Below are 24,937 nucleotides of genomic sequence, written 5' to 3' on the forward strand. Positions count from 1 at the left end.
CTCCAGTAACTAAAAAAAATTTCTAGAGTGCTTCAAATATAATTTTAAACTAAAAATATTAAGTCTGCGACCTTATATTTTAATTATTACATCAATTAATGATAACATGATATTAGATTAAAGCGCCAGTAAGTATTTTCATCAAAACATTAGACAATTTCAAGAAATTGAAATCTGGTAACTGTGATTCTACGCCACTGAATGCTTACCATAACAACTGCACAACACAACACAGACAGTGTGTGAGTGATCAGCTGTTCGTGAAGCAACGAAAATGAGAGAGGTTGCGATACTTTCGTTATTTTTAATCGCTTTAGCTTGCCCTGCTCTTTGTAAACTCAGTAGATCGAAACACGTGCCCCCTGTTGTGCTAAGTAAGTGATTTACGAATTTGTGATTTAAGTACTGAAGCTTGGGAGTGGTTGTTATTTTAAAAAGCTTTTGTTGACTCATTCCAAGGGCAACATCCCATTTGGCCATACGTAGTTAATGCAGTGTCTGGTAGTATTTTGTTCCTTTTAATCAATTCAACAAAGAGTTTTACCCTTGTATTTAAAATAGATTTATTGTATCGCCATCAAGTTGCATAATCTGATAAACTTGGTCTTATTTCTATTTCTAATGTGCTTATTCATTTCATTTTCTTTGATTGTAAGTAGGAAGCTGTGGTATATTGACCTTGTTTATTGTAGTGCTCCTCAGCTGACAAATTTGCCCATAAGCTAGTTCAAAGCTATATTTTATCTTATCTTTATGACATTCTTTATTCTATTTCGGCAATCATTTAGCCCACTTACCTAATCACGATATTCTAATCTTACTTGGTATTTTGATATGAATACTGACCCTAAAGGTACTCGGTCACATGTAAACATTGAAACTACCCTAACATAATTTAAAAGGTAATGCCCTTAATATCTTTCCCCACACTTACATAAACCGACCTCTTTATATATGAGTGAAAATAAGAATGTCCCATGGGATGCCTTTGGATAAAACATAACTTGGGGAAAATAAGAGATGGTATGTGATAAGGATAAAAGGTAAATATTTACCAAATATTTAGCTGTGTATGCTGTAGAGAACATCTTAATCGAAGGTTCTTACCTAATCCAATTTGAGATAAAGTACCCGTACTCAGCAGGGGACTCCCCTTACTCAAACTGATCTAGAACGCTGTGTTTTCTTGCGATATGTTGAAATGTCTGAACGGTATGCTAGTAAGGCTACATAGAAATTAGAAAAATTGTTGAAGAAATTGGCTGCCCTATTATTTACTTTCGCCCTATCTAGTTCTGGGTAATATTTCGAAAGTCACACCCAGCCAATACCGATTGCCAGTAAATAGGAACTTAATTCACTCGCATGGCAGAGCAAAAACCATTAGATTTCGGTAATATTTCGGTATAGAGCCCTAAGAGTTTTTTTCCGCTGTGGGCTCTCGCCGCTCGCCAAAAAAGAAATTCGTCAATCTTTAATGTACTAGCAAGCGGTAATGTCTAGGTGGGACTTTTCTAAATATTACCTAGTTCTGTTTCAAGGTAGCCAAGGAAAGCGATAGATTCATTCACAAAAACAGTACATGTAAAGTTTTTATATACTGTATGTGCGATCACCATTGCGCTGCCAATACCTTTGATTAAATAGTTTTTATTAATATCAGCAATTCGAACATAACTTATTCCTTTCTTCTTTTTATTTTTTATGTATTTGCATACAATGATTAGCATGCATGTAGATAAAAAAAAAGTTTCATGAGCTGCAGCCTCTTCAAATCATTTCCAGATAGTTGTATTACTACAGGAAAGGCACATGACACGGCTGTAGGGTGTAGCATCTAAGGATATAGATGTCATATTTGAAAAATTAATACATAAGGAATTGGTTCCTTACCAATATGTGATGTACCATAAAATTTTCAGTAATAAGTTAAAAGTATCTCGTCAACTCTCTTATCATTGTCTATTATGATATCCTTGGTGATACTTTTACTTGCTCTGTGTTAGATAGTGACCTCATAACCATTGTTTTGAAGCTATGGAGTGTGCTATACTGTATCTAATATGATTTGGCCTACTTTACTTTTGGGGTACATTATATTCAAGCAAACTTTCCTTGTCCCAAGTATTTCATAATCTATGTTTATTTACATGCAACACCAAAGACATTTTTATTTCTATGTATAGTATTACCTTTTTTTTTATTAGGTTTATTGTACATATGATTTTAACTTGATTTGTTCGGTTTTTTATTTTTCTAATGGGAATTATATTTTGCTGAATTTTCAAATGAAAACTTTCCATTTGTGTATTCATCAACTGCATGCACATTAAGGATAATTAAGAATAACCATGTACTCATGGTTTAAACTTATTTTTTTCATCATTGTATTTTTATTGGTATTCTTGGCATAATCTAAACAGGAATAAACAAGGTCACCCTTAATCAGAGCATGGGTTGTAAATTATAATTAAATTATCCAGTTTATTCAATTCTATTTTAGGTTAGGGCTACTCGAGACTGTTCTTATTCCTTAAGGCGTGTATATATTGGTACGCCAGGGTACTAAGGAACATATGTGGTGAATGTAATGTTGACCCGTACTTCGGTACATCAGATAGTTGGGTTCTTTAGGTCATCTTATGGTCTCATTGTGTTTGTTTTAACCTAGAACTTTATGTAGGTCTTGACATTTGTCTTTAGTGAAAGTTCAGTGTGACTGAAGACAATACAGTACAATCAGATTAAGCTGGTATTTATTGAAAAGGAACAGTTTGTTTGTACGGTTTTGTGACTTGATAATGTACTTTGGATAGTTGCTTGTTGTATGTTGGGGAGTTTATGAAGAATAGCAGTCGCAGTAATTCTATTTGAATAACGGGTCCCAGTTTTTCTCCTCAGAAATTTGTTGTCCCTCTTCCTAATGGGAGGGACCGCTTTTCTTCAAAAACTTGGTACGAATATTTGGTCCCCTGTCGCTCACTTTTTATTTTGCAATTAAACATTCTCGGCAGAGCTTTTAATTGTGGCACGTAGTTGTGATTAGGTGGTTATTTCGGTGATACGTATTTTTTACTTTCAGATGATCAACCACAGCTCTTAGTAAATAGTGTGTGTTATGAATATAATCCATTTCAGAAGTAGATAAGGCTAAGAAAATTTATGAAAGTCAAATGACAAACACCAAAATGTTAATGTAAGATCCAATTCAAAATATAACCCTTTGAACAATATTGATCGCAGTTTCGCTCATTCGAAGATTAATGGACCCTCAGCCAAATAGGATTTCTTTTCTTCAAAAGATCCAAAGTTGGAATGACTCATTATTATTATTATTTATTATTATTATTTATTATTATTGTTATTATTATTATTATTTATTATTATTATTACATGCTAAGCTACAACCCTAGTTGGAAAAGCAGAATGCTATAAGCCCAAGGGCTCCAATAGGGAATATAGCCCAGTAAGGAAAGGAAATAAGGAAAGTACAAGAAAATTAATTAACAGTTAAAATAAAATATTTCATGAACTGTAACAGCATTAAAATAGATATTTCATATATTAACAATAATATCTTTAAAAAAATAAGAGGAAGAGAAATAAGATAGACTAGGTTGCCTGAGTGTACCCTCAAGCAAGAGAACTCTACCCCTAGACAGTGAAAGACCATGGTACAGAGGCTATGGCAATGGTCAAGACCAGAGAATAATGGTTTGATTTTGAGTGTCCTTCTCCTAGAAGAGCTGCTTATTTATTTCTGCTTGATCTGTAGACACACAGTCCTGGTTCATATTTTTTTTTATTGACTTCAGCAATATCCTATCATGGATTCAAAGGACCTTGGTATTTGTGCAAATGGCAATATTATCCTTTGCCGAGATAAAAGAATTTAAATTTTATCATTTTCTCAGTATTGAAAAACCTTGCATCTAGATGGCATGCTGTTTATTTAGTAGACATTGAATGATTGAGTGATATTGTAAATTATCCTGCTTGTTAATAGCAAAATGTTATTATCTGTAACCTATGTTTTCTATTTTTGTGGGAAAATTCCTTATAAACTTTGTCTGAATTTCTTTGTTCCTCTGCGAAATACAAACCATCATCCTTTAGGTAGGGAATATGTTTTTAGCGCGAGGTGTATAGCCGTCGAGTCATTTTAATGCGGAATTAAGGGACAGGTGGGAGTGAGGCCAATGAGCCCTGCTCCCTTACCTGTCGTTCTCTTTGGGTCACATTGAGTACAAACGTACCGATGCACCATTAATCGAACTTTAACTTTTCTTTTTCTTTCAGGAAGTAAATGCTGGTTGTTGATTATTATGTGAAGCAAGACACTTGTTTTTTGTTTAACCAGCAGTAGATCCTCACACTGAATGCTCTTGCCATGGGCAAGATTGTTTGCAATCATCCCTGTGTGCCGAGTTTAGGTCAGTGTCTCCTATGTTGTCAGGTGTATGCTTTGAGGGGGGAGGACGAGAGCTTTGCGTCTTCCTTCTGCTAATTTGGTGGTGTCTGCTGCTCCTGCTCTTATATCCCTGGCTTGGTCCCCAGCAAGTATGTGTCAGGAGCAAGGAGCCCTCAGAGTTGTCGGCAAGCTTTTAGGTTTTACTGACGAGTAAGGTTCCCTTAATGTTAGTCGCACCCCATCAGAGTTTGGAGGCTCTTCCCCCTTTGTGCTCCTGCTTATGGCAAATGTGACTTGGGGAAGATTTTTGCCTCCATAGGTTTTCCAGGTAGGCTCCCCAGTGCCAGTGTCTCCCTTGGTGATGCTAATAGTGAATGGCATGGTGTGTCTCTCTTGTGTTGGTGACTTCTGTGATGACTGAAGTCTTTTCCCCTCCCTGGCCTTAGGGTATTCTTCGGGCCAAAAGTGTGTATTGACCTCTTTCCCCTGTGCTTCACCCTGACCCTTGTCCCATGGGATTCTGGGGCTTCCTTCCCTGTAAGTGTGACTACCCCTCCATGTGAGTGTTCCCCAATGTGGTTCCTGTGGTTTCTTCACCTTGGAGTGTGATTGTCTGGGTCTCTCAGATTTTGACTCCCTGCTTATATATTCTGAGGGGGAGGGTTGGAAAGAAGAAACTTGCCTCTTCCTTTACCTCCTCTGAATCATCCTCCTCGTTATCCTCTCAGACTTCTGACTTTTTGTAGGAAGAAGTTGAACAAGTTCAGTCATCTGTAGTTTTAGGAATGCTCATTTCAACACCACTTCCTAGGAGGGTAGGTAGTACCCGATGGCTCCCGAAAGTGTGGGGAGGGCGCCACAGCCTGTCAGTCAGAGTTCCATGCCTTGGCCCCCTGGCTATTCTGGTAACTAAGTGGGGTAGGTGTTAGGCCAGGCCCAATGCATGTGGCCGGGTGCATACCCCTGTGTCACGAGTAGGGCCTAAGTTTGGGTTCTGTTGGTTGGTGTTGGCCATTCCAAGGGGCGGGGCCATGCCAGTGTCACGACTTCGCACCTCCTCACCATTACTTTGGTAGCCAAGCAGGACAGGTTTCAGATTTTCTGGCCCTATGCATACGGTTGGAGGTGGGATTCCATGTCTCGGGGCCCCCTGCTATTTTGATGATCTGGTTGATTGGTGTTAAACTAGTGTTCAAGCTCTGTGGGGCTGATGTACGGGGAAGGCCCAGGTCCCTGGGTTGCGGTTCTACACCTGGACCAACTAGGTGGGTCAGGCTTGTTTAGGCCTGCATTTCTGCCCCCTCCCGGACTATGCTGGGTCCGGAGTACTGACATACTGTTATGGCACGGCGCCTGAGGCCTCGGGAGTCTTGGCTTGGATCCCCGGACTGTTGGTGTCGGCTCCAAATTTTAGTTCTCTGTGGATCTTGTCTCGGACCCCAGTCACTGCTGTCTGGCATCGTGGCTCAGCTTCCTTGGCTACCAAATTAGTCAAATAAGACTGGGTACAGCTCAGTGTTTCAATTCCCCCCCCCCCCCCCCCGGGCCAATGTAGACTTGTCACGTCTCTTTGCTATGTCCCCTAGGAGTTGTGGATAGGATAGTTCACAGGCTATCCTAATAGCCAGGGGGGGGGGGGATAACAGGAGTTTATGTTTTGCCCCCAGGTTGATGTAAGAGGTTCAACATTTTCCATCACCCTTTCTTCTCGGACATTGGACTCCTGCTCCTCCCTCAAAATGCAATAATTCGGTAGAGCAGGTTGAGCGGAGATACCTTTCTTCCACTGGACCGTGAACTGTCCCTGGCCATCAGAAAAAAAAGTAAGAGTTCAGTGCTCCTTCATTTCCTGCCATGTTCAATGCCAGGTATGCTTTTCCCGCTGTTGTAGGCCTTCACTGTCATTTTCAGTACTTGATTATGTGGTCAGCTCTGTCCTTGGGACACAACCAATGTATTTGTTTTGGGGGGTGAGGCAGGAAGAAATGCTGGAGCAACCTGCTGTACCCTCTTTCCCTGCTGGGAAAGAGAGTACAGTTAGCCTTCCTTATTTGCGGGGTATGTAGGTTGTAGGTTGGCCAGGGCACCAGCCACCCGTTGAGATACTACCATTAGAGAGTTGTGGTCCTTCCGATAGTTATGTGGTCCTTTGACTGGCCAGACAGCACTGCATTGGATCCTTCTCTCTAGTTACGGTTCACTTTCCCGTTGCCTACACATTCACCGAATAGTCTGGCCTATTCTTTACAGATTCTCCTGTCCTCATTCATCTGACAATGCAGATTACCAAACAATTCTTCTTCACTACTACTGCACTACTGCACTGTAAATGTCCAGTGGCTACTTTCCTCTTGGTAAGGATAGAAGAGACTCTTTAGCTATGGCAAGCAGTATTGTACGTAGCAAAGCAGGAAAACAATTTACGAGGGAGGGAGGGAGGGAGGGAGAGAGAGAGAGAGAGAGAGAGACGGAGAGGGAGAGGGAGGGAGGGAGGGAGAGAGAGAGAGAGTGTGTGTGTGTGTGTTTTACATACGTAAATGTAAATTTTAAACAAAAAAAATATGATAGGTTACAACATGTAGACTTTTAAAACCTCCCCTTTAACTTAATGCATACAGTACGTACAGTACTAAACTATAAAACAGGCACAAATACAGTTTTAGAATGTACAGTAAGAATATTAAAGTAAAAAATAAAGATTGTTACTGTACTCACCACGAAAGAAGTTGAAGAGAAACTTGAATGGTGATGGCGATGAATTTGCTGCACAGTAGAAATGATGATGATGAAGCTGATGTGTTCTACTGTGCAGCCAATGATAGTATTTTACGTCTCTTCAGACGGAGGTGTCTTTTCCTGGGACACCTCTTCAACTTCTTCCTGGGAAACTTCTTCAATTTCTTCCGAAGGCGTACTAGCAGGAGGAACTGGCTCTTTTTTGCGAGGCTGGAAGAACATTGTGATCGGAAGTTGTTGCCGCTGCTTCTTTTTTCGATCCAAGAGCATTTTGTAGGGAGTCGTGTCTTCATCGATCTTGTTGCAGAATTGCATCGAGCGAACCATATCCTCGTCCCACTCTTGCAACATTTCTTTCAACTCCTTCGCATGGTTGCAGGCCTTGGCAAGCCGTTCTAATGTTAAGCATGTTTCTTCGACATTTTCTTGGGTCTCTTCCTGGGTATCACTCTCTTCTTCACTTGCCGATTTCGTCAGGTCTTCGAGGTCTGCGTCAGTTAGGGGCTGGGAATGGCAGTCCAACAACTCGTCGACGTCTTCAGTCGTCATGTCGCCAAACCCGTCGCCTCCAATTATGGCAGCCAACTGCACAGATTTGCGTATTGCAGAGTGTTGGATTTCCGACGGAGTAAATCCCTTGTCGTCGTAAACAATATCGGGCCACAACTTCTTCCAGCTCGCATTCACGGTTGCAGGTTTCATCTCTTAAAGTGCCTTCTGAATATTCTGCAGGCACGTGGCTATGGTGTACTGCCGCCAGTACGCCTTCAAGTTAAAATCTTCATCCTCGTCATCTTGGGCAGCATCCACACAGGCAACGAGGTCCGCCAAGGTGTTCTTTGTGTAGAGGGCCTTGAACGCCCTGATAACCCCCTGGTCCATCGGTTGAATTAATGACGTGGTGTTGGGTGGCAGGAACTCGACCTGAATGCCCTCATGCGACAGGTCAGTTGCGTGTCCACCAGCGTTATCCATAAGGAGAAGGATCTTGAATGGCAAGCCCTTCTCTAAGAGATATTTGCTGACTTGCGGGATAAAACACTGATGGAACCAGTTGGAGGTCAGCATCTTCGTAATCCATGCTTTTTGATTATGCATCCAGTACACGGGAAGGAGATTCTTATTTTTATTTTTCAAAGCGCGAGGATTTTTCGACTTATAAATAAGCCCCGGCTTTAACAAAAATCCAGCAGCATTGCCACACATCACGAGGGTAACGCGATCCTTGAATGCTTTAAAGCCAGAGGCTTTGGCTTCCTCTTTGAACAGGAAAGTTCGCGACGGCATTCTCTTCCAAAACAAGCCAGTCTCATCCATATTAAAGACTTGTTCCGGCTTGTATCCACCTTCGGCGATAATATTCTTGAACGTCTGGTTCACGTAAGTTTCAGCAGTGGCAGTGTCAGCGGAAGCAGACTCCCCATGCAGGGAAACGCTTTTCAGGGCGAAGCGTTTCTGAAACTTCGCGAACCATCCTTTGCTTGCGGAAAAACGTTTCTGAGGCTGGGAATCAGTGGATGTCCCTGGTTGAGGATCATCTGCATCATCATCATCTTCAGCATGGTTGCCGTCGTCGTCTTTAGGTTCCTTTGCAGCAAAATTCTCATATAAGCTCAAAGCCTTTGTTTGGATGGTGTTCGTATCCAACGCTATGTTCTTCTTCCGGCAGTCGGCAATCCACACAGCTAAAGCACCTTCCATGCGTACGATTGTTTTATTACGCGTTGTAACGACTCGCTTCGCTGATCTGCTAAAGGTGATTGCAGCCGTCTTTCTAATGTTCGCCTCGTCCTTCTTGATATAGCGAACAGTAGATTCGTTGATGCCAAAATGGCGGCCGCGTAACTTCTACCATCTTTTAACATGTCGAGAAGCGTAACCTTCTCAGCTATCGTCATCATCCTTCGGTGGCGTTTAGGCTCACTACCAGCCTTAAGAGAAGCAGAACGCTTGGGAGCCATTACAGTAGGATTTACAGTAACAAAAAGTTCAACTTAAAAAAGTCGCACACAGCACAGATTCACACACTTAAGAACGTCTACTCAGCGATACGCGGTAACAGAGAGTGGACGATCCAGCCCCGCGAGAACTTAGATGCTGCGGGTAGGAGATGCGGGCAAAACACCAATCACAGGCTAGATAACAAAACTTAAAGAGTTCTGATTCGTCATCTATCAGCGCTTGAACCAATCACAACCCGTCTTACAGTACTATGATGCGTTGGTTACCTACTCATAGAAGATGCCCCGCGCATACCGAACGTACGTAGATTAAGTAAATACCGTAATAATAATAAATAATGATAATAATACTGTACAGTAATAATAATAATAATAATGATAATAATAATAACAATAATAATTTTATTAACAACAACAACAATAATAATAATAATAATAACAATAATAATAATACAGCTTTACGTACGCTCTTTTACGCCTCTCTCTCTCTCTCTCTCTCTCTCTCTCTCTCTCTCTCTCTCTCTCTCTCTCTCTCTCTCTCTCTCTCTCTCTCTCTCGTACGCTTATTCGAAATGTGATTTTTGCAACAAAGAATATTATTGGATGCAGTACTACGTACGTATACATACAAAAGATTCATGGAAAAGAAGCACATCCATTACAGTACACACCATTCTAATATGGTATCACTGCATCTGATTTGCGTTTCATGTTCGATTTAATTTTACTACGTACTGTATACAGTACTTAATTATCGTATGATCACATTCTCTTTTCGTGTTTTATTTCTTTCTGTGCTGAATTATATATCATATGTAATGCAATGAACAATCAGTAAGAACAGATATTACTAATTACAGTATTAATGGAATTACAGGTAATAAAATATCGTATTTGGTTGTCTTCAGATTTCGCGGTATTTTCGAATTTTCCGGAAAATCCGCGATATGTATATATATATATGGGTTATGGGAAAACCCCGCGAAGTGGTGAATCCGCGATTGTCGAACCGCGAAGTAGCGAGGGTTCACTGTACTATACTGTACCTTATGTTTTGAGCTTTTGAGAAGTCTTCGATCAAGGTTTTGACTCTAGACTGCCTCTGCTACATTAGTATTGGTAAAGAGTTTAGGAGTTATATGGTGTCTCTGCTTTAGTCTCCCACTCTGAGAGGTGGAAGGGCATCTACATTTGGTGCCAAGGTATATGGCCAAACTCAGGACCTGCCAGGGCTCAACCCCAGGTTCGAGCTTTTCTCCATCCCCTCTATGTGAAGCATCAGGGGGCACAGAGAGGAGATACTATTGTGCCTCGTGAGGGCGCTGCGGTGCTAGCTGACCCAAGTGTTAGCGACAGCACTTGCAAAACCAAGAAAGGTGTCTAGAACGCTTTTCTGTCATCTCCCTGGATCTTGACCACCTGACCAAAGGATAGAAGAGCATTACCGGAGAACACTCCACGATCAGGTTCAGGGTCAGTCGCCTTCATAAGTCTTCTCGGTATGCAGTGTGGTCGTCCACCAGCTGTTCTCAGGGTGAGTCCAGGGTCAGGTAGGCTGTGTCCAGTAGATTCCTACCGAGGCCAAAAGAAAAGTTAATGTCTTTGGCAGCTGCCACCTCATAGTTAAACAGCTGTAGTCTCCACCCCGGAGGACACTTTACCTCTCAACTTGGCGTAGCTTATAATGCTGGTGCAGTTACCCTAACGGTTCTCCTGATAGTACCTGGCTCAGTACGGACTCATTGACAAGGCAAACCTGTGCCCCTGTATCAACAAACGTACAAAATAAGGTTTCCTGTATCCTTACTATACCTACTGCTGAGCGTAGACATACATGCGACAACTGGACAGACAAGGTGCCTTTTCAGTCGCATACTGGATTACAGGACAATCCAATGGGGCTTTCTGATTATCAGTGACCAGGCACACAAGATTTCAATTACGTCTTATGGCTCAGAATCGCGTCATTTGGAGGGACGTAATTACGAAGCTCAATCAGAAGGTTGAAATGCACTCCAGACAGACACTGAAGATTCACACACTGAGGCTTGGTCATGGATGGATCACAATAAACTACAGGACAAGTGGGACCCCAATGGACCCAGATTTCCACGTGTCAAAAGCAGCTCCAGGGCTGGGACTGTACCTGAAAAATGCATTGCCTTGATCCTGTTTTTACCAGTCCTGTCCAGTTTGAAGCCTAGTCAACCGGCGTCTTTCAGAAATGGCTGAACTAAGGCCTCCTGAAGCTTGGCTCCCTTCAGCTCATGAGTTGGGTACAACACCTGACCCCTCCATCCAGCAGTTCACAACTAGTTCCAAAGATTCTGAGAGAATCTGGACTACCACAAACCTCCTTACACAAGGTCAGTTCTGTAGGCAACTTGGGAGGGGTAGGTTCAGTAGCAAGCAGAGAATCACTAAATGCAGGTCAGCGGGATAACCAGTCTTCTGCGGCATTCTGATCACCTGGACAGTAGTTAACGACAAAGTTAAATTTGGACAGATCCTTCATCAGTGTCCGTGCTAGAAGACTGTCCACTATTTTCATGTCATGAAGATACACCAGAAGACAGTGATCAGAATGAATTATGAAGAACTGACCATAGAGGAAGGCCTTATAGCTTATCACTCCCCGTTATAGAGTAGCCAACTCATGGTCAATGGTAGAGTACCAGGTCTCGCAGTCAAGGAAGGTCATGGAGTCGTAAGCTATCACTCTACTGTACCATATTTCAATACCTCTTATCATCTGTTGTTTATTTATATGATTTACTTGTAATTAGACTGATTGAAAAGTGGCCAGCATCAGTGCTAGAAATTAGCGATGTGTGAAGTCCACTCAAATTTGCTCGATAATTTGCTGGTAGGTCTAATAGTCAGAAAAACTGCAACTTGAATCTGGCTTAAATTTGTTTTTTCTTACTTTAATTTTAACTTTTCATTAGCTAGAAAAGGGATTGGTCATAAATATATTTTTAATACTGTACTGTACTTATAGTGAATGTAACATTGTAAAATGTTTTTATATATAAAGATTTTTCCGGTAAAGCATACATTTTTATTTAAAGTTTTTATGTAATATAAGGACAAGTGTCGAGATATTAGTTATATTGTTGCAAACTTTATTTAAATGATTACCCAGCATTGTATATATGAGCATAGAAAGCCTGTCTATGATAATGTAAGAGGAAATTATTACTTCCTATTTTTTTACTGTTGTCGAGTACAGTTTCTGTAATATACTTTGTCTTAGAGGGCTTTAGTGTCTTATTTTGTGTGTTATCCGAAATATTGGAAATTTAAATAGCATAACTTTTGAGATTTATTTTACTGCATTTTTTGGTGCATTAGATTAATTTAATTGCCTTGTTCTTACCTGATTTATTTTAGTTCCAGGAGATGGGGGATCTCAAATGGAAGCAAAGCTCAACAAATCACAAACTATCCACTACATTTGTTCTAAAATGACTGATTGGTTTGATTTATGGCTCAATATGGAACTTCTTGTACCATATGTAATAGATTGTTGGGTAAGTAAAATTCTTCATGATTATGAAATTCTTGTAATGTAGGAAAGTCTATTCAACCCAAGTAGGACTGGTTAGCCTCCCATGTCACTGGACACCAAACAGTGCATAGTACGCAATACTAACGGGTCTTTATAACATTCTCTTAGCCTCTATATGGTCTCGCTTTTTATCCTTATACAAACCACTGCTATTAATTTCTTCCACTAGTTAGACCTCGGCACAGAGTGGCCTAATTTGTCCCTGTACTGGTCTGAATTTCATTAATCCAATCCAACACCATCTGAGGTTCAGACAGAGCCTGATCTCCACTACCTTGAGTCTGAAACTCATTCCAAACCTAAACTTTAGTTAATTAATTGATTGAAGTCATCGCTCTATTGTATTAAAAGTATAAAGATCTGGTTCTACATTGTCACAATCAGTTAGTCAATCAAACAATCATTAATTTGTAAAAGTTAATTGAAATCAAATGCATGCTTCTAACTGGAGTGTTGACAGTTAATTTATTAATGTATCAAGATTCATAGGGAAAAAATTGCAGCTCTTGAGTCTTCAGTTTTCACCATAATAGCTGAAAGCTTATTGGTTGTGTGATTGCCAGAAATATATGTGATAAGAGTCATTACTCAATTTCTATTATTGTTCTAGTCAGTGCTGAGATTTTCTATTATTGTTCTAGTCATTGCTGAGATTTGTTTTTTACTTTGAATTTTAAATAATTTCAGCTCATTCTATTTATATAATGCAGAAAATACAAAGCCATGAAAAATCTTGGGAGGTTATGGCTTTGCAAAATATGTTTTTGTCAACTTTTATTCCTAATTTAGTTTTTATTACAGTACTAAACTATATATCTGGTACTGAAAGTTGTACTTTTTATGTATGCTCTGTAAATTCAATTAAACCCCTCAAATCAAGTCGCTATATTTGTGTTAATGTTCAACCAATTTGAAAGATGTGAAATAGAAATGCACTTTAAATAGAAAACATGTTTAGCGTAATGGAGACTAATAACATTTGTAGCTAACAAAATAAACTTCCTAAAATTGATGTAGTAATGGCACTGTACTACACATTTTCACCTCTATGTAACAAATAGAGATACATTATGAGCTATGACAATTATAAGATTTTGTTAGGTGCATTTAGTTCTCAGCCATTAGAATTTAGGTATCCTTGAAAAATGCTCTTGTATACTTATACAGTAGTATCCTGGAAATATACTGTAGTAAAAATACTGTAAAATGCTTGATTCCTGGTGCTTCAGAAATAATAGTAAAAATAAAACTGTAGTGTCATATTGATAAGACTTATTCTACTGCTTGTAAAGATATTGAGTTATTGGTGTAGTCATTTCTACCATATTAAGATAATGTACAATACTGAAAATTTTTTTGAATTCTTGTGAGATTTCTGTACTGTATACTGAATAGAATTATTCCCTGTTTGTGTAAAACTATGAACTAATAATTTCTCTTGCAGGTCGATAACATGAAGCTTGTGTATGACAATGTTACTCGCACAACCAGTAATTCTGAAGGTGTTGAGACAAGGATTCCTGGATTTGGAAATTCAACAACAGTAGAATGGTTAGATCCAAGTCAGCGATCTCCCACAGGTTATTTTAAGGATATCGTCAATGCTCTCGTGTCCCTGGGGTACGAAAGAGGAGTTACTGTCAGGGGAGCTCCTTTTGATTTTCGTAAAGCACCAAGTGAGTGAGAAGTTTTAATTGTTGCTTAGCATGTTAAACTTATTACATTTGAGTATTTTAGAATAGTTGAAGAAATTTGCCATCAACAGTGGCTGTAATTTAACATTTCAAGTTGCACTTATTATTGTATTGTATGTTAAACCCTGTTTAGTACTGTAATAGTGAACTAAGATAAAAATAAGTTTATTTCTACTTGGATATAAACTTCTGGGAAATTTAATGGGGTTATTTTTAAATATAAAACTTACCCACTGGTTATATAATGGCCAAGTCCCTGGACGCCTCGGCAGGAAATTCAAAATCTCTTGCGCACCTAGCGCAGAAATGCCAGGTGTACCCCAGCGCCCTTGCGGTACCACAGGTAGAACTATACCCAACCAATTCAGATTTTTCCCTGCCGGCGTGGCCGTCGGTTTAATTGGAAATTCTTTCTCGCTTTTTACTCTGTTTGAACGTTATTTGGTGATGTATTAACGTTTTTTGAGTTTAGGCTTTCGCCTTTTTTCTTTTATTTGAAATGTGATCACGTATTTATAACTTAATAGGTAAGATTAAAAGGTTTATTGACCTTTTTTAAACCTCACGAAAGCATAGGACGAAAGGTAAACATCTCGTCCATTGATGACGTCACAGCCTTATGCGTAGGCTATAAGTCCGACTTGCTTTTACAAAGATTATAAGTGAATACTTTCTTTTGAAATATTAAGTTATAAGTTTAATTAAAGGATTATTAATATAAGAAAATTTTATCCTTTTATTAGTTTTTCAAGATTAACTAGCGTTCAGTTGTTACGCAGTTATCAGTATTGTTACAATATTATGATATTTCGTAGAGATTTTTATGAATACAGTAGTACATTCTTCTTACTTCTCAAGTTTTTTAGTTGTACTATATAAAAGGAACTTTTTATTTTGAAATTAATTGTTCCTATCAGTATTTTTCCTTAGTCAGAAATTAAAGGAAGTTAATTTTCACTTAATGTTTATACGAATCGATGTAGTGCACGATTGTTTATACGAATCGATGTAGTGCACGATTCTATTTATCGTTGTTTCCGTAGTGGAATACTAAGATTGTTTTTATATTAAGTGTAAATGTTCCAAATAATAAGAGTAATGATTCATCTCTTATTGGAATTCCTTAATTTAAGGGTTTATTTTATTTTATAAATGATATACCTACTAAGGTAATATTTAATATTTGATATATAATATTTTGTTACATTTATATGGGATTCGGTACTTTTGTATTCCCATTCAAACAATTGTCCAGTAACAGAGTTATCAGTCTCTCCCTACGGAGTTCGTTTCCTTTGAGAGAGTGTATTCTTTGGTTTTCATGTAATTATGAACCTATCGTTGTGCCAAAGAGTAAAGTGCAAATTTTTTAGTGATAAATTGTGCAGTGAATTTTATTTAGTGGAGAGTGCTTCTATTCGGACCTATCGTTATCCTAGCCTTAGACCTCTGTCGAGCTCCCGGACCCAGGGGAGAAGTCAAGTCAAATGGCGAAAGGAATCGAGAGGGTAACCAGGCATTACAGTCTTTTAAGACCCGAACTGAAGTCCTCTCGAGCGTTTTCTGTCGATCACCAGAACGCTCACCCTCGCGATAGATAAAGCGAGGTATTAGTGTTTTCAAAGCGCTAAGGTGAAAACAAAATTAGATTCTTTCTGCGTGTGTTACGTTTCATGCGGCACAGACTCAGTGCCGCCACTGCCACCTGATGGGTGTCGTCTCTCGACTGTGGCAAGCACTATGGTTCGACGCAGTTAATGCTGAATACATTTCGCCTAAGGTCGATCCTTGATCTTTGTAGTTAGGCATGAAACAGCATCTATCTTCGTTTATGCAGTCTTTTCAGCCTGCCGTTCACAGTGCGGTTGGATGTCTCGATTCCGGTCTTTGACACGGTCGCACAGGCGTCGTGTCTTTAACGGTGAGGTCTTGTTGTCGCACCGGCGGCCTACCAACCGCAATGTTCAATGGTGGGGGAAAGTGGATGCTTTACTTCGATTACCCGCTCAACGCAAACCTACTGCTCATAGCACCTAGTTTCTGTCTATACAGACGCGCCGACATTCTCCAGGCAGCAGAGCCGGCGTAGCGGCAACGGAAATGGAACGTCGACGTAATGGAGCGAAGCGCCACGTCGGTGTGGACGCTTCAGCGTCGGTGTGGACGCTTCAGCGTCGGTGTGGACGCTTCAGCGTCGGTGTGGACGCTTCAGCGTCGGTGTGGACGCTTCAGCGTCGGTGTGGACGCTTCAGCGTCGGTGTGGACGCTTCAGCGTCGGTGTGGACGCTTCAGCGTCGGTGTGGACGCTTCAGCGTCGGTGTGGACGCTTCAGCGTCGGTGTGGACGCTTCAGCGTCGGTGTGGACGCTTCAGCGTCGGTGTGGACGCTTCAGCGTCGGTGTGGACGCTTCAGCGTCGGTGTGGACGCTTCAGCGTCGGTGTGGACGCTTCAGCGTCGGTGTGGACGCTTCAGCGTCGGTGTGGACGCTTCAGCGTCGGTGTGGACGCTTCAGCGTCGGTGTGGACGCTTCAGCGTCGGTGTGGACGCTTCAGCGTCGGTGTGGACGCTTCAGCGTCGGTGTGGACGCTTCAGCGTCGGTGTGGACGCTTCAGCGTCGGTGTGGACGCTTCAGCGTCGGTGTGGACGCTTCAGCGTCGGTGTGGACGCTTCAGCGTCGGTGTGGACGCTTCAGCGTCGGTGTGGACGCTTCAGCGTCGGTGTGGACGCTTCAGCGTCGGTGTGGACGCTTCAGCGTCGGTGTGGACGCTTCAGCGTCGGTGTGGACGCTTCAGCGCCGGTGTGGGCGCTTCAGCGCCGGTGTGGACGCTTCAGCGCCGGTGTGGGCGCTTCAGCGTCTGTGTGGACTCTTCAGCGCTGGTGTGGGCGCTTCAGCGTCTGTGTGGACTCTTCAGCGTCGGGGTGCGTCCAGGTGGACGCTTTGCTACCTATGACAATAGACTTTGATGTCTACCTGACCATGAACGTCTAGCGTTATTGTTGCTCCAGGCGCTATATTTAGAAATAAATCTTAACTAGAAAGATTTTATATTCTCGGACCAAGGCCGGCTCTAACTCTTGGTTGTGAGAACTAGAATTCAGAATCATAAGGAGTGGATTCCTAAGAATCAAGACTTCTCTTCCTAGGATAGAGATTGTAAAAGGAAGTGAATAACTTTCAGAAACTCATGAGAATTTTTCTAAAAGTTTCCCTCATATTTTTTACCTGCTGCTCCTCGTTCCGACTTCAGAGTTTTCGCTAGTTGAGCTGATGGTGTCTCTAGTTATTTTATTATTATTACAGGCCAGCTACAACCCTAGTTGGGAAAGCAAGATGCTTTAACCCAAAGGGCTTCTTTAGGGAACGTTGGCCTAATAATTTAATGGTAAAATAAATTAATAAATTAACATTAAATCATTCTCAAGAAAATAACGAACCTTACTATAGAGATTGATACAGCGCTTGCAGCTGCAACAACAGAAAGGGCATTAAGGCCTTTTATGAGAATACAACGTAAAAGTGTATCTCCCACCACGGGCAGATCTTTTATGATTTAAGGTACAGTACTGTATTATGCTTTTAAACCGCTCTTTTTAGTGACTCGTAAACATAGCGCAGTGCTCTGGAGGAGGTGTTTGTTCATGTTCACCTTGCCCCTAGTCCTATATCTCTTCCTTACATTCCAACCCTTGGGAGAAGGAAGGTAGGTAGGCTAGGTTCTTCGCGGACCTTGTGCATTAAATGTCTGTTCCGCCGAGCGATATTGTTGATGCAGTCCAAGACGTTCTTTTTCCACTTTGGAATGACGAAGTTGGAATGTCTTGAAGCGATCAGTTCGTCATCGCTATGGTATCATGGATCTTGTAACTGTTTTCTGCATATTAGAATGCAGTTCCCTGACGAGAATGACTGTCTACGTTTTCCCTGTCTTCCAGACTAGGAAGTTACCCGTCATGTATGCACTCGAACAGAATTTTCCTTCGCAGCAAACGTGTTTGATGCTTAGACAGGAAGCAATCGAGTGTGTGTTTTCTTCCGCGATAGTAGCGGAAGTCAGACAAGTCACTTACAATCCTAGCTCTTACTCTGGATTCTGACTTACTTTCAGGGAGGAAAGGCTTTGCCCTCATCGAAGGTTGCAAAACCTAGACTTGGTAGTCACCAATAAATTTGTCCTAGACCTTTCAGGAGTCGTATGTTTTCTTATCCTGCAGTATCTAACGTTCGCCGGAAGTTTTTTCTTTTCGGAAGAAGGCGACGTGTCGGCACCAGAATTGTGTAAGACACTTAGTTCTTCGGGGGAAAAGGTGCTCAGTCTGCTTCTGTTCACACTTCTTTCCCTCCCCCAGTTTGGGGAAAGCTCTATTACTTTCTTCTGAGGTCTAGTGACTACTGTTGACAGTATCTCACAGCATTGGATACGTTCAGTTCGCGCACAAGGCGCGCTTGAAATGTCATAGGGACTCTCCCAGGTCACTCTCAGGACTACTGTTGATGTTCTCTCCCGGCCTTCGCCCATGCTTGGGTTGGCGCACTCGCTACCCCGCGAGTGTAGGTTTGGTCTGAGCTAATAGAGGTCTACAGGTATTTCATCTGTGTTTAGTGTTTACGATTCTCGGGGGGAAAAATTTTCTCCTAAAGAGTCTAAGGACTACCAGAGATCAAAGACATGGTTTTCCAACCAGTGTCAGGAGGTATAGTTCTCCTATGCTTAGTAACGCTTCCTCGCAGAGATATGCTCGTGTTACGAGAAACGTTAGAGCGGGTGCTTGTAGAAGTCTGGTCTCTCTCTTACGGCAGACGTCACGCAGACACAGACGCAGGTTCTGGTCTCTCCCTCACGTAGTCACAGACGCAGACGCCAGTCTGGTTATATGTTTGACGCTGACAGCCTAAGTTGATCTTTTCAACGAGTTGTCCCATTTTCGCGGCCTGCGGGACGCGTGACTCTCACTCATGCGGACGCATCCTACACGGGACAACTCTCGGCAATCTGTTCCGTCTTTCCGTCAATGACCAGTCGAAATGCTGTCGCCTCCTCGCAGCACGCTGTAGATTTACAGCAAGCGGGGCTCTCACACAGCGCTGTTTCCACACGACAAGGTGAACGCATACGGCACGCTGACACCTTACGGCAATGCAAGCACATGCGACATTATGGTCGCATGCTAGACGCATACAGTCAAGTCTTTCTCACAGCAGTATAAACAGACTATTGTCTCTCCTTCGCGTCTCTCTGGCTTCGCAGCTAACGCTCCCTCGTGTGAAGCTTTGGCTTTTAAGTTTGTTGAACACTCGCTGATTACACACGATCAGGTCTTGACCTCACAGCATGAGGTTCACGTTGTTGATGCTTCTTTTCAACAAGCCTAGCTTTAATATCGTTTTCTTGCGACCGATATGGACAAGTTTTGGGAGGCGGTTCTAGATCCCTCTTCTCTCTCACGGCATGTTGGGTGTAGGCAGCATGCTGGAACCATACTGGACTCATGCTGGGACCATGCTGGGTGCATGCTGGAAGCATGTCTTTAGTCCTTTTCCCCGTGTCAGGATCACGAACGTTTTATGTTAAACCTTCGAGCTTTAGGCCTAGCTGCCTCCAGTATTTCGGAAAACCCCTAAGATCTAGAGGGTTGTTTGAAGGAGACAGCTGAGGCTTTCTCTTGTACAAAGGACATTTGCCTCAAGGTTTTCCAACCCAATTAGAGTGTTTTATGGAGTGGTGTAGAGCTAGAGCCGGCTCTTCATTAAGTAACTCTAACACAAGTGGTATATTTTTTCTTAGACTTTAGAAGAAAACACACATTTTCTTTCCTCCTTGGCCATCAAAGGGTACAGGAGTATGCGGGCATCTGTCCTCAGACGCAGAAGTTTGGTTCTATCAAATAGAGACCTTATAGATCTTCTCAGTTCATTTGAGAGGACTTAGAGTTTCTGGAGTTTCGCGGTAGTGACAGATCCGACCCTTTACCCTTGGTTTCTTTTTAAGGCCTAACTTTGGAGGCTTTCTGAGTAAGTCTACCATAGTTGAGAGTCAGTGAAGTTCACTCTTTTAGCAAGAACACGGACTTCACATTGGTTAAGCCATAGGTACCTTGCAACCTGGATTCTTGCTCATTAACAAACTTCTTTCTCATCCATAGCCTAAATCTTTTGGGATCACTATTCTCTCGAATTTGGTTTGGGATGGGCTGAGAAGAGTTTTTTGCCTGATTAAAACGATGAAGTTTTATTGGGACAAGAACAAAGAAGTAAGAGTCTATTCATAACTCTTGGGTGCATGGTCAAGAAGCCTGCGCTATCCATGTCTTAAAACTTTATATCATCTCGTAAGGACCTTGATTACAAAGGTTCTTCTGCACAGTTGGGTGACAGATCGTAAGATGTTGTAAGAGTAAAGACTCGCGAAGTTAGAGCTGTAGAAACTTCTGTAACTTTTAAACTAAACTGTTCTCTGCAAAGCATCGCATATACAGCCTTGTGAAGCGGTAATCCTGTATTCGCCTTGCATTACTTTTACCGTGCCAGTCTTTTTATGGAGACGTCTATGTTTTGGGATCACTTGCAACAACGAGTGCAGTAGTAGGTGAAACATTCTCCACTACATTTCCCTAAATTCCTAGTACCCCTGTTCTTCTCTTGGAACTGTTACATATATTTTCATGATTGTACGTGAAGATTGTTCGGCAATCTTCCGCAATCTTTGACCTAGTCAGGTGGTCATTTTGTTCCTAGGGAGCGCCCGGAACAGGGGTATTAGTTGAGGTCCTGTCATGTTATAGGTGGTTGTACCGTTTGACAGCTCCTAGAGATCATCGGCCCCGAGTGGATCACTGGATCTCCTAAGGATAGCAGCCAAAATGAGGCAGAGCATTGTGGTCGGCTTCCTTATCAGGTTAGAACCGCTTAAGTTGTTTATGTAACTCTTAAGTGAATTTCCAATTATACGGCTGTCTCTGACCCGCCACCAATGGGTGTCAATCAGCCATTATATAACCAGCGGGTAAGTTTTATATTTAAATATGATATTTTCATAATAAAATAAATTTTTGAATATACTTACCCTCTGGTTATATAAGTTTTAGACCCACCCTCCTCCCCTCTAGAGACCATGGGGCATGGAAAATCTGAATTGGTTGGGTATAGTTCTACCTGTGGTACCGCGAGGGCGCTGGGGTACACCTGGCATTTCTGCGCTAGGTGCGCAAGAGATTTTGAATTTCCTGCCGAGGCGTCCAGGGACTTGGCCATTATATAACCAGCGGGTAAGTATATTCAAAAATTTATTTTATTATGAAAATATCATTTTTGGTTTTGTTTTTTACGACCATACAAAAAACAAAGAAATCTGTATATTGCGTCGTGCTATACTGCTGGGCAGCTACTGCGCATGATGGGCTATGCTTGTCTTGAGCGTCTAGTCACAACACTTCCGGCCGTGCTAGCAGTCAGACATGCCTGCCTTCACTTCTACGATGAGACAATCATGGCGCCTGCTCATCTCCCTTATTTTGCTTGTCTCTTTGTGTCGATGACATTGTCACTTGCATGTTCATTATTTGCGAGTTAGTGTGACTTTCGACTATCTCAAACTCGATGCGTTCCCCTCTGGGCCATAATGGTCGACCTTGTGGAAACTTTAAGAGTCGGATAGATGTGGATCCTCACCCGGGATGTCCGTCGTGTATAGGAAAAAGATGTTCGGTGGAATCTCCATGCAAATACAGTATTGTATGGAGTGGTCATTGTCCCAGTGAGATGGCCATCTTTCTCGTCGGAAGAAGCAAGCTAAGAGAGATCGGTCTCCCCCTTCTCCCTTTGTAAATGCTGAGAAGAAGCGCAAGGTAGGTTTGGCGTTGAATGTTATCTTCACACCAAGTTCTGTGTCAGAATATCTCCTAGGCTTCTGTCATGGAGGACAGTGGCCCTAATTTTGTTAACATATCTCTGTGACATTAATGTGCATTACGAAATTGAAATTCTTCTTATAGCGCATCCCCTGGCTACAGCAGCTATGCTCCCTGAGGCAGATCCGCTGCATGCTTCTATTCCCAGACTATGCTGTTATGTTTAGATCCCCTTCACCCCCACACTTGTGCGCTGATTTGGAATTAATATTTTTCAGATTATGCTGATAAGATGTTCCCTTTAGAAGTGTCTCCTATTAAAACAGTTGAAGCATCTCTTCATTCTTGCAAGGACCTAAGAGTGTAGCCTGTCATTTCCCCCCATACCAAGGCAGCCTCATTGGAAGGTCTTGATTACCAGTCTCCAACATGTACTAACAAGAAAGGTTTGCCTTGTACACCTAGGGGTCCTTGGCAGAAAACCCCTAAAAGAGGGTCCTGGATGAGTCGAGAGATTTGTCATCCCTTTACTTAGGGTGATTGGACCGCTCCCTTCCAGAGTTGGTATTACCTTCGTGCTCCAAGCAGGCCTCTCCTCCCAAGCTTTGCAAAGCGGGAAAGTTGAGTGTAACTATTCCTGCCTTGCCAAGAATTTATTCCAAGAATACTGTCGGGCCGAACGTTCAGATTGATAAATCTGAATGTGCCAATGGATGTAAACATGATGACATCACTGTACACACTGACTTTTCTGTTTTTGATGTTCCCCCCCCCCCCCCCCCTCTGCAGCCTAGGTAGGCCAACTGGTCCAAGCAAGTTGTTAACCCCCAAGCATCGTTTCGTGAGATTTTGATGCGCGAGCGTATTCCTCCTCGTCATGAGGATGCTAAGGCTATAACTACACATCCATGCAATATTAGAGGACGTATTAAACCATCCAGAGTTCCACCACAGTTTTTCAAAACACACTTGCCCAGGAACCAAAGAGATGGAACCTTGCCCTACACAGATAAGAACCTTGTGTCTTGTGCTAGAGACAAAACCATTAATCGTCTGGATGAACCCTGTTCTTATACTAGGTCTGATGATCGTGACTACCAGGATAAGTGTTCTTTGGATTGCTATTCTTTTGCAGGAAGTTCCTTACAGATATAGGTAGCAGATATGGGATACAGAAAATTTCCCCCCCTTCCCGAGAATCGTCCCTATATCGGATGTAGAAGAACAATCAGACAGACGACGTAGACTTGTTCATTGCGTAGGTGGTCAGATAGACAGAGTACTGGGAACACTTTCTCACCTCTTAGAAAGAGTTCTGAGGGGGACTTTATTTTCTCTGTTTCTGGATTGACATAGAAATGACCGCTCTTACAATGGGAGAGACCTAGAATCCTCCCACTCCTTCTCCGCCTCCTCTATCCGTTTTCACTCGAGGGAAAGGAAGGATAAAGAGCTTCATTAAGACAGAAAATCCTCGCTGAGATAATATCACGATTGATGATTCCCCTGGAAAACCACCTAGCGCGTGCGAGTAAAAGCTCTGATGATGTACTGTACACTCTTTGAGGGCCCAATATAGAGTTCTGAAGCCTTTCATTTTATTAAGATAATGAGCCTAGTCAGTCACTTGAGAGGTTTGGATGAGCCTCCCTTAGCACAGACTGCTAATGGTTTGATGTGGTCTTTTCCAACCAAACGAAGGACACACTCGAGTTATAGAACTCCCAAGTCTCTGCTGCGGAAAACTCGTTAAAAGCGAGTAGGTCATCGAAACTTCTGTCTTTACCCCTGCCGCACCAAAGACTTTTTTACGTTAACTCTGGTTCTTTTCATAACCCTCTTCCCATTGATGCAGATGTGGCCAACTTGGTGCCTTCAATTTCGGTCTAAAGGCTGCAGAAGTTCTCGGCCACGATTTCAGGTCCTAAGCTGGCAAATATGAAGGTAGCTGCCATGGCAGCCATTCAGATCTGTTCGTGGACAGACTACTGTTCTGGGGCACACACTGGTTTTGCTGTTTCAAGGAACCTCAAGAATAAGGCCATATGGGACCACTTCAAGGAACTCTCCAGATCTGGCTCCAAGGCCATAGTTTCTCTTCCACAAGAATGTTTACCTTTGGGAAAGCTGTGTTCTGAAGAGGCATGACGCCGTCTTAGCAAGATGCTCTAGACAGCTGTCCCCTAGAGATGCTACACTCCTGAGGAATTCTGACCTTATCAACTATTACCGTCCTCGGATGTGACTAAAGCGAACAAAAACTTAGAAAAACTGGGGCAGAGCATAATAGTCAACACAGCAGCAGCACCGAGGTTGCCCACTCTTCAGAAACAGACTAAGAATTTGTCTTTTAGGCAACCCCCTCAACAGAGACGCCTTCTCCCTCCCACAGACAGACAACAGCCTGGGAGGTAGGATCCTAGGGGTAACTTTCGTAGGAGGGGCCAGCTCTCCGGCCAAAGAGGATGTGGCGGCAGAAGTTCTCGCTAGGAAGGGCTTGTCCCCCAGCTTATCACCAGTGGGGAGATGCCTACAAAGCAATTGGCAAAGATGGCAGGACTCGAGCACCGACCCTTGGACGGTAGAAGTCCTCCGTTCAGGGTATTGGATCCCCCCCTCTTAGTCTTCCGTTCAGGGTATTAGATCCCCCCCTCTTAGTCTTCCGTTCAGGGTCTTGGATCCCCCTCGTAGTCCTCTGTTCAGGGTCTTGGATCCCCCT

The 24,937-nt window shown here is 42.3% G+C and overlaps 1 protein-coding gene across 1 annotated transcript in view; it reads left to right on the forward strand.

Moving 5' to 3' along the window:
• Positions 1 to 217: 217 nt before the first annotated feature.
• LOC137652194 (lysosomal phospholipase A and acyltransferase-like) overlaps positions 218 to 24,937 on the forward strand; it is a 49,519-nt gene continuing 24,799 nt past the window's right edge. The window contains exons 1-3 of the mRNA XM_068385410.1: positions 218 to 374; positions 12,502 to 12,641; positions 14,124 to 14,355. Of these exons, the coding sequence (XP_068241511.1) occupies positions 275 to 374; positions 12,502 to 12,641; positions 14,124 to 14,355 (472 nt within the window). The 5' untranslated portion in view covers positions 218 to 274. The remainder of the gene's footprint in view (positions 375 to 12,501; positions 12,642 to 14,123; positions 14,356 to 24,937) is intronic.

Source organism: Palaemon carinicauda, chromosome 13, assembly GCF_036898095.1.
Source record: "Palaemon carinicauda isolate YSFRI2023 chromosome 13, ASM3689809v2, whole genome shotgun sequence".
Classification (NCBI taxonomy): Eukaryota; Metazoa; Arthropoda; class Malacostraca; order Decapoda; family Palaemonidae; genus Palaemon; species Palaemon carinicauda.